Source organism: Mastacembelus armatus, chromosome 17 (assembly GCF_900324485.2).
Source record: "Mastacembelus armatus chromosome 17, fMasArm1.2, whole genome shotgun sequence".
Classification (NCBI taxonomy): Eukaryota; Metazoa; Chordata; class Actinopteri; order Synbranchiformes; family Mastacembelidae; genus Mastacembelus; species Mastacembelus armatus.
This window is the reverse complement of record NC_046649.1, coordinates 10,008,062-10,026,792: the sequence shown is the minus strand read 5'-3', so window position 1 is coordinate 10,026,792 and position 18,731 is coordinate 10,008,062. Positions and strand designations below refer to the sequence as shown.

General features: G+C 41.0%; 1 protein-coding gene across 1 annotated transcript; it reads right to left on the bottom strand.

Moving 5' to 3' along the window:
• Window positions 1-207: 207 nt before the first annotated feature.
• scinlb (scinderin like b) lies at window positions 208-12,266 on the bottom strand. The gene is made up of 17 exons (XM_026313406.1): window positions 12,129-12,266; window positions 9,731-9,918; window positions 8,271-8,425; window positions 6,611-6,772; window positions 5,954-6,103; window positions 5,421-5,510; window positions 5,042-5,174; window positions 4,483-4,571; window positions 3,809-4,024; window positions 3,589-3,722; window positions 3,359-3,449; window positions 2,349-2,519; window positions 2,093-2,267; window positions 1,742-1,857; window positions 1,514-1,591; window positions 1,359-1,419; window positions 208-949 (listed from the first exon to the last, which is right to left on the bottom strand). The coding sequence occupies exons 2-17, from the start codon at window positions 9,909-9,911 to the stop codon at window positions 789-791; spliced, it is 2,163 nt and encodes a 720-aa protein (XP_026169191.1). The 5' UTR covers window positions 9,912-9,918; window positions 12,129-12,266; the 3' UTR covers window positions 208-788.
• Window positions 12,267-18,731: the final 6,465 nt, after the last annotated feature.

Genomic DNA, 18,731 nt, shown 5'->3' with positions numbered 1-18,731 from the left:
AGAGAGAGAGATAGGGAGAGAGAGAGAGAGAGAGACCCAGTGAAAACCAGCTGATAAAGCCTCAGAAGGGTTCTGTAGGTTTGATGCAGATTAGAAATATTAGAAATGTTCATGGTGTGGAGTGAGCATCAGTGCACATTTAAAATCACTTTGATTCATTTACTAATTGCCCAGAAATGTTCAAATACAAAGCACAGCTTTGAACCACTTTTTATTTAAAAGCCATCCATGTGAGCATTCAAGGTCCGTTATTAGAAATGAAACATATGACGGTACGCCTTTTAAAATTCACAAGCACAGAACATGTTAAAAAAACATATGCAGCATGCAGCTTCTAGCACATTCCAGTACTGATGATAAAACACCACACATGTAGCCACAGTGTAGTAATGGAGTAAACTGTTCAGCATGTCATTATGAAAAACAAATACACTGTTGACAGAAGAGAAAGTGCTGCAGTGAAAGGGAGCAGAGAGAAACACAAAATCTGAAGCTGTGTAAAATTCTTTTAGGGGTTTGGGGGTATTTGCTTAAAATGTGAAAGGGACTCAGTAAACTATGTTTTTTCTTTTAAACATGAGCTACTCATGGAATGATCACCTGTTTCTGAAGGTCAGTGCACTGGGTCGTAACCAAGGCATGGAAGCAGACATTTGTCCCGATTAACAGTAATAACATTGGTTTTTGGCACTTAGGGAATAGAGGTAAGATAAACAACATTGACAACAGAAAGTGCTTGATAAGTAAGGATCCAGATGAAGAGGGAGGAAAAGCCTGGAGCTGTGTGTTCAGAAACGTGCACGGATCCTGGCCAGTGGATCTGTATCCCACATGTTGGAATCCCAAGCTTGAAACCAGCCAGTGAAAGTGGAAGGCTCTGCTCCCTGTTTGACGGTGGTGATGGGGAGCCCTCTGCGGCCAGACGGGTCTGAATCCACATATTGTTTTGCTACATGAAAAGGACAGTAAGGAGTGGACGGAAACAAAACATAATGTGTAAAAAACAATAGAAATTTGCTAACAACAGCTATAGAATAAAAAATTATAGTGTAACATTAACATTTGTTTGGAGAGAAGAATGATTTGAGAAAACTTGCATAAAAATTTATTTTAAAACATTACTGAAAAATATAGCCTGCAAAGATATTATATCCTAGAGCCCTAATTGGACTTTTGGAAATAAGTGTGTGAGCGATTGCTCTGGGAAATCCCAAACACAAGATGTTTATTGTGAGTCTGCTTAGAGAGCAGGATGCCTTTCAAACCTTTCAGCTACGAAACCGTAATGTTTTCTGGCAGCAAGTCTCTGGTCAAAGACAGTGTAATATAAAAGGCAGAACTGTTTAAGCATCACCAACCCATTTTGGGAGCTCCAGTCCTTTCCTCTTCATTAGAGTCTTTACCGACCCAAACGAAGATCTATGGGGAGAAGAGAGAGACACACACACACACACTCTCAGTTCAGAGCTTAGCACAGTTTTACGAGTAGGTCAAAGGTCTGAGCTCGTCATACCTGGTCCCAGACATCCAGGATCATGACATCATCAGTGGCCAGATCTGACTGAGTGAAATCTCCTGGTACTTCTTCAACCTGGAAAACAGTGCAGAAGAAAACTCAGACTGTTCTTAGGTCTACAGGTATTTGGAATGAACAAATTACTCTAATAATAATACTGTATTGATTGTGTACATCTACTGACATTTTCTACATGTGTTTCACAGAAGAAAAACATCTCCTTACAATGAGCCTTCCAGTTTTGTTGGAGCAGCCAAACAGACGTGGGGGTTTGACCACCTTCTGCAGACTCTTGGAGGTCTGGTAGTCCTTCTTGCCACCCAAAGCAGACCAGAAATCAGCTGGGAGAAAAGATAAAACAACAGCCATCAGTTGCAGGTAGACGTAGCAAATTTGGCATTTTGTTTGTGTGAATAGCTTATGAATCACATCCTCTTTCGGGAAGTCAAGTAACAGGATGCATCATCTTTTCAAGTTAAATCAAAACCAGAACACAAACGTGACTGAAAACTCCCCAGTTTCTAAAGTCTGAGGAATTTAATTTCTGCAGTATAGTGTTTGCCCAAGAACACCCACCTGGCTCTTTGCCCTCTGACACCTGGGTGGCAGTGCCACCGAGGAAAGCCACCACGTACTTGGCAGCCGCAATCTCTTCATCACTGGCACCCACACCCCGCCATACAAACAGGGCAGAGGGGGTTTTCAACACGAACACGTCATTGGTGTTCAGTTTGGAGCCACAAGGCTCCACCTGAGGATACAGGTGCAGGCAGGTGAGAGGTGTAAATCAGAAATTTTGACACCATGTCAAGGATGTGTGCCTACAGCTCACCTCCACAGCTCGGGTAGCGTGGGAAGAGCTCTGTCGAATGTGGAAGAGACGAGTGCTGTTGGCCTTCGACTGTCCATCTTTGCGTGATGTTCCTCCAAGGTGGATGATCATAGGTTTGCCCTGGAACAGACTCATCAGGTGTGGAGGCTCCTGACCCTGAGTCACTCTGACCTGTGGATGAAATAAAAAGAAAAACTTCACTATGAAGGTTATAGGACCTATTAACTATTGTAGCTAAGCCTATGAGTAACAGAAGAAGGAATACTGGATTTAAAAAAGAATGAATCAACATATGACAAAAAATAATAATTGGTTTGCAGGTTTTCGTTTAACTAGAGATCATGTATACTTTACATTTTTGGACCATTATTGAATGCAGAGGTTTACATCTATGTCTGTATCAGACTCACATCTGCATTACTTTTTGTCAATGCAGTTAATTTAAATAAAGACTTGTTTAAAAAACGACAAGAAAGACTGGAACACAAATGCATGCACACTTGAGGTTCACTGTGATGGGTTACATTTGAAAGGGACTGAAAAGTGAATGAAAATTGAAGGAACACTGCCCTCTGCTGGTTTTCTAGGGCTGTTTGTTTTGTTCATTGTGAAATTTGATTTTGCTGGGCTAGACTTAATCCTCTGTAATAAATAGGGTTAGGACATTGACCCTTCACCACCACTACTGACAATTTCACTTTGTGTACCTGTTCTGTGCAGGGTAACGGGCTATTTAGAAAGAAGGCAAATGTTATGTGTTGTTATTAATGTTTCAGGTTAGTTCTCAATTTTCACACTTGATGCCACTTATTACTTAACCCAAGCAAATATAGATTTATCTATTTATGTCAGCTTTGAGGAGGACATCGCCAAACATGATTACATAAACAGTCATTACACTGTTTGTGTTATTCATTTCATACTCATCGGTCACACATAAGTGATGTTTAGCTTGTCAAATGCTGCAGATTACAATGGGGGTGAACACGGCGTCAGTGTCAAGTGCTTACCTGAACTGGGGATCCTCCCATTGAGTCATCCAACTGCACTGTGAGAAACGCTGAAGCTGTCAGTTCGTCCTGTGTGCACTTCAGTCCCTGCCTGACTCAGTAATGAATTTGGTAGAATCAGGTCATTTAATGGTGTGTGTGTGTGGTGGGGTTGTTACAGCTTTCATTATATTGTATTACACAAATTATACTCTGCATACATGTTTGTGTGGATGTTTGTTTTCCCTCACCAGGTGTATATGATGTGTTTCTCAGGGCCTCCGTGCCCGTAGCTGTAGAGGATGAGGTAACAGTCTCCACCGTAGAAGTGACCATAGGAGGAGGGGTCGATAGGCATTTTGTCACCGTTCTCAACACGCCAGATCTGAAAATCAGATTACAAACTATTCACACAGCTCACTGATCACATTGTTTTTTGGGCCTTGTTTTCGCTTTTTAACATACTCGTACCTGGACCTTGCCTTTCCCATCATCCACCATGCCATGCTGGGCTGCCATGACTTTGTTTGTGTGCAGGGTGGAGGCATCAAACGGCACCTGTTTCACTTTGGCTATGCGGCCAATGGTGAAGGGCTTACTGGGACCTGTAGTCTCGTCCTTGTCCTTCCAGTCGCTGAAGAACTGCTTAAACAGAGTTGTCTCAGCTCCTGCTGGGATTACCTGGATCTGCAGGGGAAACAGGGATTTTCAGCTTGATTAACTTCTCTTGTGTCCATCCAACCACATAATCTATACTGCTTATCCTGCAGAGAGCTAGGCGAGGTACAGACAAATAGTCAGTCTGTCACAGGACTGACACACAGAGACAAATACACAGCCACACACTTACAGCCAATTTAGAGTGACCAGTTAACCTGCATGTCTCTGGACTATAGGGGAGGGAACCAAAATACATGCAGAATGCAAATAACATGCAAATTCCACCCAGAAAAATCCTGGTCTGCTGCCACTGTAGAACCTTCTTGTGCCTAATTAACAGCATTTTATATGACATGGAATTATTTGTGTGATATTTTGGCACAATGCTTTATCTCGTTATGAAATCCTGTTATTTCCCTCGATATGAAGTCTTTGCCTGAGCTTCTAGGTTTCTGTCAGAGTGATTAGAGACATATCAGCTTTACCTGTGTCTTATTGGAGTAGCCCTTGTCTTTGATGAACTGCTGACCTGCAGACATGGCTGCCTTACGCTCTTCTGTGTTGGCTTTGGGACCTGTTGGAGTCAAATAAGGGTGACATAATGAGATGGTCATGATTCTTAAAAACATGATGTATCATTAAGTAGCTGGAAAATAATTGGTCTATATTTTTTTGCATAACATTAGTAGTGTGTCTGTGTGCCTCTGGACATAACATCAGACAGATTTCTTCCAGATTTTTTACAAATTTTCTATGTTCTGCTTTGACGCCTCTCTAGCTGGTGGCACCTTAAATAACTGCCTGACTAACCTGTGACCTCAAAAGTGATGGAATTACTGTAGATGTGGCCATTTCAAAGTGTGTGATAATTAATGTGATGATATCGCAGATAGAATTTAAAATCATTCTGAGGAAATCCGATGTTTTTCTTGACTTAAGCTTGTATGCTTGGTATACACTTAGTATACACACACAAGTTCTCACAGCAAGGAAAATTAAAAGCTATTTTGTGCCGTGTTACTGAGTCTATAATGGTTTTGGCACCTTTCCATACAAAGATGTTCATATCCACCCCGTTGTCCAGGATGTAGCACTCCTCAGGAGACAACATGGCCTGTTTGAAGGGGCTGGTTTGAGCCACCACTGACACCTTCATTGTACCAGATGCATCAGAGATCTGTGAAACAAAGACATAATATTAATTTATAATTTTATTAATGTTATTTTAAAATATTTTATAATAGGTCCTATTCTGTAACAGCAATGTATTGGTAATGTTCAAGATTTGTCTTTCAAATTCAAATTTGTACTTTAATAGTGCTACACAAAGTAGGTTTTTTCACCATTACATGGCTTCATTTTAAAGTCTACATAATGAAATACATTCAAAGTCACACTCATATTCAGTGTAATTGTTACTCACCATGTAGAGGGAACCCTTCTTCCTGTTGGACATGTCCACCTTGTCATCATCAGGAGTACTGGGGGCAATGGTGGATTTAGGGCCCAAAGCCTACACATCCACAAGACTAATTCATCACTGTGCTCCTCTCTTTGTCATAATTCTCACTTGTGTACAAATATAAATATGTTTTTTATTAACACAAATACAGAGTAGCCTTGATTTTGTAGACTGTGATAAAAAAAAGTTCTTGATGAATCTAAAATATAATCTGTGAAGCAGCACCCCGTTCTCCTCCCTCTCATTAGGCCACTCTGGAATTTACCCTTCTCTCTTGCTACAAAGGAAGTGTTTTCACTGCCACAATGGCACAGAGATGGCACATGAGCAGCAAGTTACAAAGGCTGGCACTGTAACCATTCATTCCTAACTCATCAGCCGTGAAACGCATCAATAACACTCCTAGCTTCTGCAAACCAGACATCAACTTTGGGGTGGTAACTCTAGTGAGAGACACAGAGTAAAGGAGCAATGTGCGTGTAGTTTAATGTCACCTGTATAATTTCTGCCGTCTCCTGACCTTCCTCCACCAAGTGCAGCTTAGCTCTGCCATTTCTGTCACTATCTCGGATGTTGATGGCGAACTCAGCAGCCTTCACCCTCTCAAAATAGCTGCACTCACTGCCACACCACTGATAGATATCCTGCAGGGAGGAGAAAAAACAGAAAATAGACAGAATATTTAATAGTTCGGACCTGGTTAATTTGGATATACCACGCAACTACTTTGACACTTTTAATTGTCCTCTTTGCTTTACATCACAGCTGCAATCTGGTAACAATGAGATCAAATGTAATTCTGGATTATGTGCTACATCATTCACTATTTATCCCTCAAGCTTAGGTAGACAATTCCAGCAATGGAAACTACTATACAGAGAGTTAATTACAGGCCAAAATACAGTGGATGGGTATAGTTTTGCAGTTTGGTATCAGTCTCAAGGATTATACCTGTAAGAATAAAGCTGCAAGTCTTAACTCCTTTTATTTTATTCAACAAATTCATTAAAGTGCAGCTATATAATAATACAGATGACCTATATCAAATGTATATTAATGATATATAAAATATTTGGTCTAGTCAAGTAGTAGGTAGACAGTTCAACACTCCTGCACACACATGCAACAAAAACAGTTAAAACCCATCTCACTTTTCCCAGGTCAATAATGAAGCAGTCTCCCTTGTTGAAGCTGTTCCAGGACATGGCCACCTCTGTTGCTCTGATGGCCCTCCGACCTTTGACATGCAACAGGCGCTTCACGTTCGTGTCATTGGTCACCACATGGTGAAAACCTGAGGCCACGCCCCCTTTCTGCAGCAAAAATAAATAAATAAAAAATTCAGTTGATGCTGGCGTTCTTGAAATACTAGTTTTACTGGAAATGAGCACAGCAACTCATATGCGCAGCTAGTTTACAACCACAATGTGTAGGCCAAAACACACACACACACACATATAAATGCACTACTGAGAGTTTTGAGGCAGGATGTGTGGAGTCAAACGATATCATGAGATGCAGAGTTTGAAAATAAGAAACTCAGATGAAGTGAATCCTAGGCAGAAAGGTAAGACCTCAAAGGACAAAAGGCAATAACCTCTACTGCTTATGTACTATCAATCACAATATGGACAGTCACGTCTGGTTTATGCACCAGTGTTGTACCTTTGAGGCAGGAGTGTCTCGTAATGTGCCGTCCTCAGTGATGCCATTAAACAAAACATGGATTTACGAGGCATGCAAATGAAGCAGTGCAAATGAGCAACAGATACAATTTCTGCTGGAACAGGCAACGTGGCGGCTCTGACAGATGATGTTGATGTGTGGAAACTAAAGCTGAGAAGAACCCTGTCAATTCATGAGTACAAAAACAAAGGACGATTTCTTCATTTTTAAAACATCTATTGAGGTTTGAGCATTTACACACAAAGAAGAAGAGACTTGCTAGCATCCGGAGGGGTGGCTTTTAGAACCCATAATGGAAACCACATTCATCCCTCTGTGGTTCTCAAGAGAGAGGCAGTAAACCTTTCCATGGCATCAATGCAGGCTGTGTTTATTCTAATAGAAGGGTTGTTTCCTAACGATGATGAGGTTTAGTTCTTGCTCTTCTTCTGAAGAACACTGTAGAGTACTGTACTCTGTGTGAGGACTCAGTCTCTGCACATGTGCAGAGCAGAGCTTCCATACTAAACAAGTCTTTGGGCTAATTACATTCAAGTAAAGCCACAAGGGGGGTTGGATGGTCCTAAAAGATGAGAAACAGATGTCTGGTAGAAAGTGGCTTAGTTTGAGTTTGCCTAAACATCTTCTTTAGAACATGTTGGTTGACTCGATTACAGTCAGTCAACCAGACACACCCTGCAATGTGAGTAACACAAGGGGAATGTTTTCTCTGAACTTCAGACTGATCAGCTTAACTGTATGGCAAAGTTCATGAAATGCTGACAATCATTAAACCATGCAGATACATTTAGGTCAAAGACATTTAAGTGAATGATGGCTGATTTATTTATCGCAGTTGAGGCTGATGAGAACGTCGTTAGTTTTGTAGGTAACTGGTCAATTTACAAATGTGACATGTTGAAGTTGTCTTATGAAATGTTTTACAAATTTATGCTTAAGAAAACATGAATGTGTGAATCCAATTTCAGAACTGTTCATTTCTAGTTGTCAAGAGATTGAGCTAATAAATTGCATCTCATTTTTTTATTTTCTGCACCAGTCATCATCATGCATGGGAGACTTTTTTTTTTTCAGATAGTGACACCAGCTGTCCTAGATAGCTGTCTGCTGTACTGTGACACTCACCTGGTACTGGATTCCTGATTTGAAGTACCCCAGAAAAGTGTTGGATTCACAGTTCTGCACCTCCCTGAACTGCACTGGCCCACCACCCAGGAAGTCATCCAGCTGTGTGGCAAAAATGGCCGCTGCTCCACTCTCGTCTTGTGAACACTCATTCCCTGCAGAACAGAGACACTTGCACTCAAGCACTTATTTTCTACTTGCTTCACACTTGCATAAGGAGCAAGTGATCCACAAAAGCATCACATTGCTTCACATTGGCAGAGTAAATTGCAGCACTTTGGCTTCTGCTGTGACCTCAGAAGGCCCCTGAGCCTGGACTGGAGACTCTGAATAACATCAACTACATCTGCGTTGAGTCTCTTTGTATCCTGCTATTACTGTCAGATGGCACAAAACATTCAATAAAACTGTTCCATAATGTTATAGGACTGACATCAATTCCAGACAAAGGGATTAATTATGTTTTTGTGTTATTTCTAGTGTAATGTCTTACAGATGGTTGCAGTGGCAGCAGAGAACTAAAAGGCTGGTCTGTCTGCATGCTGGAACTGGGGAAACTGGCAGGGAACAGTACAAACATGCAGGGACCAGTGCCTGCTCATTGGGGGTTTAAGGTATTTAAGAGGTGAGTCATGCGCTGGTTTTATTTAGGCCACTGTTTTGGTTGTGTAACTGAAAATTTAGTGAGCATGAGAAAATACTTTGCCTTCAATTTAGGATTTAAAATAGTTATTTTTATACATGGAACAGAGAGGGAACTGTCACTGAAAAGAAATTTCACTAACTGCTGTGAGCGTCAGAGTTGAAAATGTCCGCTGCTCTTACACCAGACATTTCAGCAATAAGCACAAGTCAGGTGGTTAATCTGTCGCTTGAAAGTCACAGCAACAGTCGGCCTGGAGTGTGCAGAAACCACATGAGAAAGATTCAGTTAGGCTCAAGTCTCAGGCCTAAAGAGACAATACTGTGTTTGTATAGATGTTTGCATAGGTGTCGTTCTCAATGCATGGGTAATTAAACTTGTATTATGTATGTGCATGCGCTGTACGTGTACCTGCTTGGTACTGAGTAAAGATTTCACTGTAATTGGTAATGGAACTGGTCACAATACAGCATTTGTACCCAAGAGAAAATATTTTATTATCATGTAAAAAAAAAAAAAAGAGAACAATAAAACTTTGCATAAAATAACAGAATAATAACTTGAAAAACAAGTTATTGTATTTAGAGAATGCAGTTTTCAGATAACCAAGTGCATTGTTCATTCTTTCTCAGAAATGCAAAGCAAGGCTGTTTCAATAACAGCAGTTACATCAAACTTTCATCAACACAAAGAGGTGGGTGTTAATTAGCCGAATGTTTAGGTTCACACTCTTCTTCATGCCTGCAGTGTAACAGTATTTTAAATTCTAAATGGGAAAAAAAAAAAGAGATGAGTAAAGTGTGTGTGCACGTCTTACCCAACCACATGTGTATGTTGTATGAAGGTGCTGCGGTCGTGAAGAGCAGCAGGTAGGCGTCCCCCGTGTAGAATTTGCCATGCAAGTCCTTCGGAACCAGCTTCAGGTCCAGGTTCTCAATACGCCACACCTGCAGCCCCGGCTGTTTCCCTGCATTCGTAAACTCCTTATGGCAAACCATGGTGGTTCTGAGAGGAGGGAGGAAATGTGAAGCAGTGAGAGGGAGGATAAAAAATATGGAGATGTAAACAAACAAGAGGAGGTCAGAGGAAGAAAGACAGGGAATGATTTTAATGTTTTTGCCTGGGAAAATGTTGCTGTAAAAGAAATCTAGTAGACTAACGCAGAGGAAGAGATACAGAGAGAAGATTGCACCAACATAATGTGAAAAATGTTTTTAATCAACATCATGTTGCGTTTCCGGGATAATATGTGTTTTCAAGAACTTGGCAGGAGTGTTGGGTATGTAAAACCTTAACTAGTCAAACAAGTCGTTAACATTTCAATTAGTCAGTCGCTGCTGCTATGACTTCTGTAGATTAACATGCATTTATCATTGGTATGATTTTCCTACATTCATTTTATCTGGCATTTATTACATGGCACTAACAGATAAAAATGACATTTCGTCTTATTAGGGGAAATATTTAAGTGCTAGCTCTCCTTTAACACACTTTCATAGGATGGTAAAATGCTTCTTTATTCACTAGAAGCCAATGGGTGTGTTCATAATGCATAAGTTATTTAGAGTTGCCCCAAGCCATAGCCTCAATCAGGTTGTGCCGAAGTCCAAAAAACATATTATATGTTGGTTTTTAAAGACTTCATTTATTAAAACAAAACTTTTAAAACCAGTGACACTGTCTGAAATGAAACATGCTTTCAATAAGTGAAACCACACAGATACAGAAACTTTGCATTCTTATCAGTAGATATGTAATCAATAAATCATACCTCAGCTAATATAAACTAGATAATTACCCAGGTTTCACCACAGCAGGACCTGCATAGTCTACATAGAGTCTTTTTAATTCCATATTTTATTTTTTTATAGCTGATATGCAGTTAAAGCATTTATATTATTGGTTTTACTAAACCACACCTGGCTCACATGGTTAATATAAAAGCAATAGCATCACAGGACCTTACATTGAGAGTTAAATCAAGAAACAAACTTTAGATCATGATGACAGTGAGTCTTTGCACCACCAAAAGCGACAGATTATACAGATTACAGTTTGCCCTGATTACACAAGAGTCAGATTACGAGTCAGAAGGATTATTACAGCAGTAACTCAGGATGTCGGCTGTGATGAAAGGACCCTGACAACTTCCACTTTTTCTGTGCTGCAGCACACAGGGCTCAGCCTCTGTACACTTTACCCTGTGATCTGCAGACTGTAACACCATGCACCTGCTTGGCGTGCATGGTGCATTATTTACAATTCGATATTATTAAAAGATTACACACTCCCTGCTATGTCAAACACAGATGAACCAACGAGCACACACATCATCATTCTAACCATTATCATTACCACTGTAGAGCGGGCAGCTGTTAAATGAGCAGCTTCTGGGCTTTCATTGCAGAGAGAAAACACCCAGTGTACTTCCTGTAACAGGCTGATCGATAAGTGCTGCATCATGGGCAAACCTTCAGATCACTTAACTGTGTGAAACCACATGCAGAGTTAATAACACAGGTGTCAACAGAATAGTACAGGTCTATGGGGAACAAGGCAGGAGAGTCTGCTGGGAAGAGCCTCTCCAGTGAGAGACTTTATAATCTGCCGCTTCACCAGCTCTGCTTCTCTTCAGATGACTCTCATTTATCATTATTATTACTGTTACTATTATTATTATTATTCATTGGAGAAATGCATCTGTCAATAATGAAATGAGAAACAATCCACTATTGATACCTACTATTTATTTATTTATTTGTATTTATTTATTCTCTTATTATTGTCTATTACTCAACATCCAAACTACCTACTTACTGCAATTCCAGTTTGTTTTTTTTCTCATTCTCATTCACAGGTCAGACTATTAAAAACAACAGCAGCGCATTATCCGCACATCAAACAACACAACAGTCTCCACCGTGTCTCCACAATGAGCCAAACAAACCCAGACGTTTTGGTTTCTTTGTTTTCGACCCTCTCCCTGGCTGCTCTGACTCGGAAAAGCGCACTGCACGGAGACTTTCCACATCTGGATGTTAGATCGCGTTCAGCCGAAGTGACCACCTATGAGCGCAAAGCGCAGCGCGGTCCTCAACCTAGTAAACACATCTGTCAAACACCTTCCGCACGAATTTAAAGGTGTGTCACACATTTACCAAAGTCCAGAAAGTCACAAAAGTTGCGCAAATTTCGACTGGAATGAGTGAACTCACAGATCGCAAGATGAATCACAGAGGAGGAGGAGGAGCAGAAGCGCTGATGGCGGGTGTAGATGTGGGAATGAGCAGGAGCATGAAGCGTCTTTATGTTTTAATGTGTAGTAAAGTAGGAGGAGAATGAGGAGGAGGAGGAGGAGGAGGAGGAGGAGATGGGCGTGTTTGACTGAACCAACAAAGACAAAAATGGTTCTGTCCGTATGTGTGAATTTACGCAGGACCTCTCCGATGCACTTAAACCTCGTTGTGATAATTCAGAAACGCATCTAGGTTTTATAAAAGCTGGACTTGACTCCTCTATGTGTTATTTGAAGGGCAGGTTATAAAGCGCTCAGATACAGAGGGACAAAGTTCATTAAGCGCTTTCTTCTTGAAGTAGGACTTGAATCAACAACTTCTGTGTTTGTCCTCGGCTTAAAGGTATCGTGTGACTGAGAACTAAGTGAGGGAAAGGTTCCTCCCCTGGAGGTCCTGGAGAGCACCCAACAGGATTTATGGGGAAAAACAAATAAATTAAAGGAATCATCACCTCTGCGGACATTAGACACCATAAACACAACTAAGATAACATGCACAATAATGATCTCTTCACACACACCACGCATATTATTTACTACAGGCCACAGCAAATGGAAGGGGTGCTTGCACAGGTCACACCCAGCCTCTACCTGCTGTTCTCTTAAGCCTTCTGCAGACTGTGTCTTTGTTTACTCAGGGACAGACTCCTCACTTTGGTGATGAGCAACATGGTTGTTTGTCCATAAATAGCACACACACAAGGATGAAAGTGTGTGTAAATCCTCCAGAAACAGAACCACATACAGACATGTGATCAGATGTGCTGCAGCTTTAATGTGAAGTGTCTCTGTCAGTGAATTTTCCATCTGAGCACCAAACTTCAAATCTGCCCTTTAATCTGACAGAGGCAGAAGCGTCATGATGATGAAGTTCAGCGCAAACAAAAACTTGTCAGCATGTTGCTGCTGATCTGTTTTCTAGATTTCAAAGTTTAAAAGGGAAGTGGGTTCTCTCCACACATATAATTAGAGTTTTACAGCGCAACTTAGAGCAAACCTTAATACAGACAGACTGTTACTGACCTGTGTGCAGTGTCAGTTTGCTCGTGACACAAGCAGAGTGAGCTGCTAAAGGTTATTATTAAGTGATCACATAGCACAACACAAAAACAGGCTGTTCCTCATGTGATTATGTGGACGATGCTATAGTAACCTAAAAATTCAAATAAGGGCTGACTGAAATAGCATGTTATCAGTAAAAAGAGGAAACATCTGTAGCACTGAAATGATCATTTCCATCATCTGGGGTCAGCATTGGGTTACACAGCCCAGTGCATCTGTAGCCTGGTTGGTAACACGTTATTAAAAACTTAAAGGAATAGTTTCACATTTTTGGAGATGCACACTGTAAGGCTCTTAATAGACAGTTTAGAGAAGGACCAAATCAATGCAGCACCACCAAAGATATTGTTTTGCATATTCCACACAGCTTCCTTGTCAAAACCTGGTGTCTAAATCCCCCACAATGCAACCGGACAACTAACAGTTCAACTAAAGAACTGGATGTCTTATGTTAGCAGCTGATGTAGCCTCAAGCTACTAGTCTTAAGCAGAGGTGATGAGCAGGCTAGGCAGGTCTGCTAAGTTCACTTCTTTCTCACACCACATTTCCATTTTTTTTTCGTCATAAACCCTTATATGTCACACAAAATACAGCAGTACTACCCAGGAAGTCATCACGCCCAGGCATGAAACAGCTACCTAGCTCTGGTGTCTAACACCCAGATGTTAGCAGCAGGCCCTTTAAGTGCTGAAAGTTGTGAGGTGGGGCCACCATGGAGCAGACTTGTTTTTGCAGTACATCCCATCAATTCCCCAGGTAAACAACGCACACCAAGCCAGTCGTCCATGTGACCAAAAAGAAAACATGATCCATCAGCTCAGGCACCTTCCATTAGTCCATGATCCAGTTTGATGCTCTGACAGCTGTCTATCATAGACAGCAGTTTTTTTTACCAAGTTGTGCTAAAGTAGCTCTTCTGTGGGAACAGATCAGACAGGCCAGCCTTTGCTCCCCATGTGCATTGATGAGCTTTGGGTGCACATGAGTATGCATTTTCCCTAGACCACTTTTTATAGCTACTGACCTCTGCATACTGGGAACACCCCTCAAGAGCTCTGACCCAGTCATCTAGTCATCATAATCTGAACCTTTGTCAAAGTCAGTCAGATCCTGTGGAAGAATAAATATATGAAAATCAAAAAAAATTGACTTGTTGAACTTGGAGCAGAAAATGCTGAAACATTTGAGAATTGAGCAGTGAATTAGTATTTAAAAATAGATAAGAGTTTCTAACTTGCAACTATGACCTGTAGAAACGTAAAAGATATTGCATGAATCGGGGGGTTTCCAAGAAGAAAAACATTGTTACCACCTGAATTTTGTTTTCTACCTCTGCTCAGCCAAAAAAAAAAAAAAACTCCATCACTTTTTCCTCAGTGCCAGATTGTCTCAGACCAATGGTCCTGTCCACTTGTCCCTGTTCCTGCCTGAAAACATCACTCTGCTTTAACTGTAATCTGCCACCCAGCTGAACCATCCTGTCACTTCAATCCAAATATCCTGCCTGGTCCTGCTCAGTATCTCAGCTGAGACTTCCTGCACCTGAATTTACAGTATCTGCTTCTGGCCAACTCTCCTGCCTGCTCCCTCCCAGCAGCTTTGTTTAATTTGCCCGTCTGCTTGCCTGATCCTGACTCAACTTCCTCCTGACCAAGATGTCAGTAACAGCATGGACCATTCTGCAGCTTAATTTGGACTCAGCCTGTCCTTAACCTGATCGTTCCTGTTATCTCCAGCATATCAGACCATAACTTGTTCTTTGCCCTGACCTTCAGTGTTTCCCTTGGCCAGTCTTCACCTGTTCCTCTGTCCAATTACTCAGCCTGATCACCAGACTCGCCTTCCCTTCAGTTGATCCCCAATCTGTTCTACGTCTTCCTCTCTGCCCTGTCTGATCTGCCTGACTGTCTACTTGAACCTGAGTCTGTCTGTCACAGATTAGATCCACTGTATGTTTCCTATTGCCTGTTCCTTACCTTCTCTGGGCTGACAACTAGACTGCCTGGTCATCGTCTGCTTGTCCTGGATCAGTTTCTTCAGCCCCTGACTTCCATCTCCCATTCCTGTGTCTCATCCCTCTGCTATGTTAGCTGGTTCAATAAAGCCTCTGTATTCCTGTCTCTGCATCTGCATTTGGGTCAAAAACAAAATTAGGACAGTAAATCCTGACAAATACAAGTTTGTACCAAATACTGTTGACTTGCAGTTTCAATGAACTTGTCAGGGCAGAATTTTTCCAACATGGCACTGATCCCAAACACACCTCAAAAATCACACAAGTTTATAAAAAAGAAAAACTGAAAACTATGATGTGTGACTTGATTTGAATCCAGTAGAACATCCACCATCTTGTTAAAAGTCAACATGGTCACACAACAGTGAGCAAAACCACATGGTTCATTGAAATGTGACCATGAGTGTCAGTCAAACCAACCTGCTCCAGGTACAGCAGCAATTATCTCTAACCTTGAGATGTATTTGTAACTAGGATACATGCTCCCACCATTTCTGTGTAAAAGCTCTGTTTGATGAGGGAAACATAAGAAGCAGTGAGTGCTGTGGGAGGAGATAAGGATGGCTTCTCACTAATGCCTTCCATTAATGTTTGTTTACCATCACGCTGAGTCAAACCACACACGGCTAACACCTCCGCTCCATGAATTCCATAAACCCTCAGCTGAAAACAAGTCTGGCCACATTGTGCTTCGTACACTTTAACACTGGAACCATTGAAACTACTTTCAAGATCTTAAATGTAATGAATTTGCATTATTTTTTAATGACAAGAATATCAGGGTATTAAACAGGCAATAAATTGCACAAGGCAGATACCAACTCTGCAGCCATCCAGGAGACACTTGGTAGAACTGACACACTTTACACCTGTAAATGACATAACAGTTGAAGAGATCATCTCTAGTCTGAGTTCATCCACCCGTTGTCTCAATGTTTTACCCACTAGATTTCTGAAATCAGTACTAAGCAGTTTGTTACCACAACTCACTCAATTAGTTAATAACTCATTACAGTCTGGAACATTTCCAAGGGCCCTGAAAATTGCTGTAATCAAGCCTCTCCTGAAGAAGAGCAGTCTTGATGCCACATAGGCCCATATCAAACCTGCTGTTTTTAGGCAAAATACTTGAAAAAGTTGTTTACCAACAACTTACTGACTTTCTCATGCTAAACAACTGCTTTGATGATTTTCAGTCAGGTTTTAGGTCCCATCACAACACTGAAACTGCCCTCATCAAGGTGACAAATGACATTCGTCTGAACACCGACGCTGGCAGAGTCTCTGTCTTAGTACTGCTGGATCTAAGTGCTGCTTTCGACACAGTGGACCATGTGATCCTGTTACAAAGGTTAGAGGACTGGATAGGCATCTCTGGTACTGCCCTTAAATGGTTTAAGTCCTATCTTGAAGACAGGAAGTATTTCATTGAAGTTGGTAACTGTGTCTCAGACCAAATGGTGTTGACATGTGGGGTCCCCCAAGGGTCCATCTTGGGACCCCTTTTGTTCAATCTTTACATGTTTCCTTTAGGCCAGTTAATACGCAGCAATAATGTGTCATACCATAACTATGCAGATGACACTCAGATTTACATTTCACTCACAGCTGGTGAATATGGACCAGTCGACTCACTGTGCAGCTGTATTGAACAGATCACTCTGTGGATGCAAAACAACTCTCTGCAAATAAACAGTGGCAAGACTGAAATAATCATCTTTGGGCCTCAGAAACAAAGAGAAAGTGTCAGCAGTCACCTCGAGTCTCTGTCTCTAAAATTTAAAAATCAAGTTAGAAATCTAGGGGTAATCATGGACTCAGACATGAATTTTAACAACCACATTAAATCGATAACATCGTCAGCAGTTTACCATCTCAAAAACATTGCCAGAATCAAAGGGATCATGTCTAAACCAGACTTGGAAAGACTCATCCATGCATTTATCTCTAGCAGGTTAGATTACTGTAACGGCCTGTTCACGGGGCTCTCAAAAAGAGCTGTAAGGCAGCTGCAGTACATTCAGAACGCTGCTGTTCAAGTCCTGACTAGAACTAGGAAGTACAACCACATTACTCCTGTTCTCAGATCTCTGCACTGGCATCCTGTCTCTCAGAGAATAGACTTTAAAACAGCACTGCTTGTGTGTAAGTCTCTTCATGGCTTAGCACCACAGTACATCTCTGACATGTTGCTGCCATATGAATCATCTCGAACTCTGAGAACATCAGGGACAGGCCTTCTGCTCGTGCCCAGAGTCAGGACTAAACAGGGAGAAGCAGCGTTTCAGTTCTATGCATCTCTGGCAATGTTTAAGTGCATTATGCCATTAGGGTGGCATATAACATATAACAACTGACAGTGATTTATCTGCACTCAGTTTCCTTTAATTTTAATTTCACTATTTGCTGTTTCTTATTTTGATTCTTTCCTATGTACTTTTAAACATGTCTTTTATTTCTGTAAAACACTTTGAATTACTCTGTTTATGAATTGTGCTATATAAATAAACTTGCCTTGCCTACATATATCAGTTTCTTTCCATGAGGAGGAGTTGGCCTCTGGATAGTTTCGAACCTGTGTGCCATGTGTGGAAATACTCTAAGCATAGCCATGACAAAGGTGGGTTCACACAGGTGGCACAGGTTGATCCTGTACATTTTTCCAGTGAGCGGATGTCAGAGTTATTGTCATTGCTTGTGGGTGTATGGACAATCAGATAAGGCTTGCCTAGCTCCTGGGTTTAGGACAATGTTTATCACTTTGACTACAACAAAGAAAGCCAGGGATGCAGATAACCTGTATTGGCCACACTCTGACCTCCAGGACAGATACATCTAAGACAGTCTAGATGACTAAAAGTATTGAATTCAAACCAAAATGGGTTTAATTTCATTGGGGGTTAGAGAATATTCACAAGTACCAATAAGAGAGTGCACATTACTGTAATTATCAGATCCCCACAGTGGCTTACAGTTAAATATAGAAATGAATTTAAGGTTTTGCTTATTGTCTACAAGTCTCTCAATGTTGGGTCCAAAATACATCAGGGATCTGTTTGGTAAGAACAAGCCCGGTTGGTGTCTGAGCTCTGCAGGGACTGGTAAGCTGGTGGTGCCCAGAGTACAAACTAAACCCAGTGTAATGGCTTTTACACATTATGCTGCTCACCACTGGAACTTAATCTTGCACCAACTCTGGAGTCATTTTTAAAACTAAGCTGAAGAAGTCTCTTTTTTGCACAGCTAAAATGCCACTTTAAATTTCTGATCAACTTATAAAACAAGCAAAATCGGATGATTTTTTTCCTATTTTTAAATAATTTAGGTTTTCTTTTATTTATGTGATTTCATGTTTTATCTCCATCTCTTATATCTCTACACTGTGATGTTTTCTTTCTTGCATTATGTAAAGCATTTTGAATTGCCTTTGTGTATGAAATGCGTAT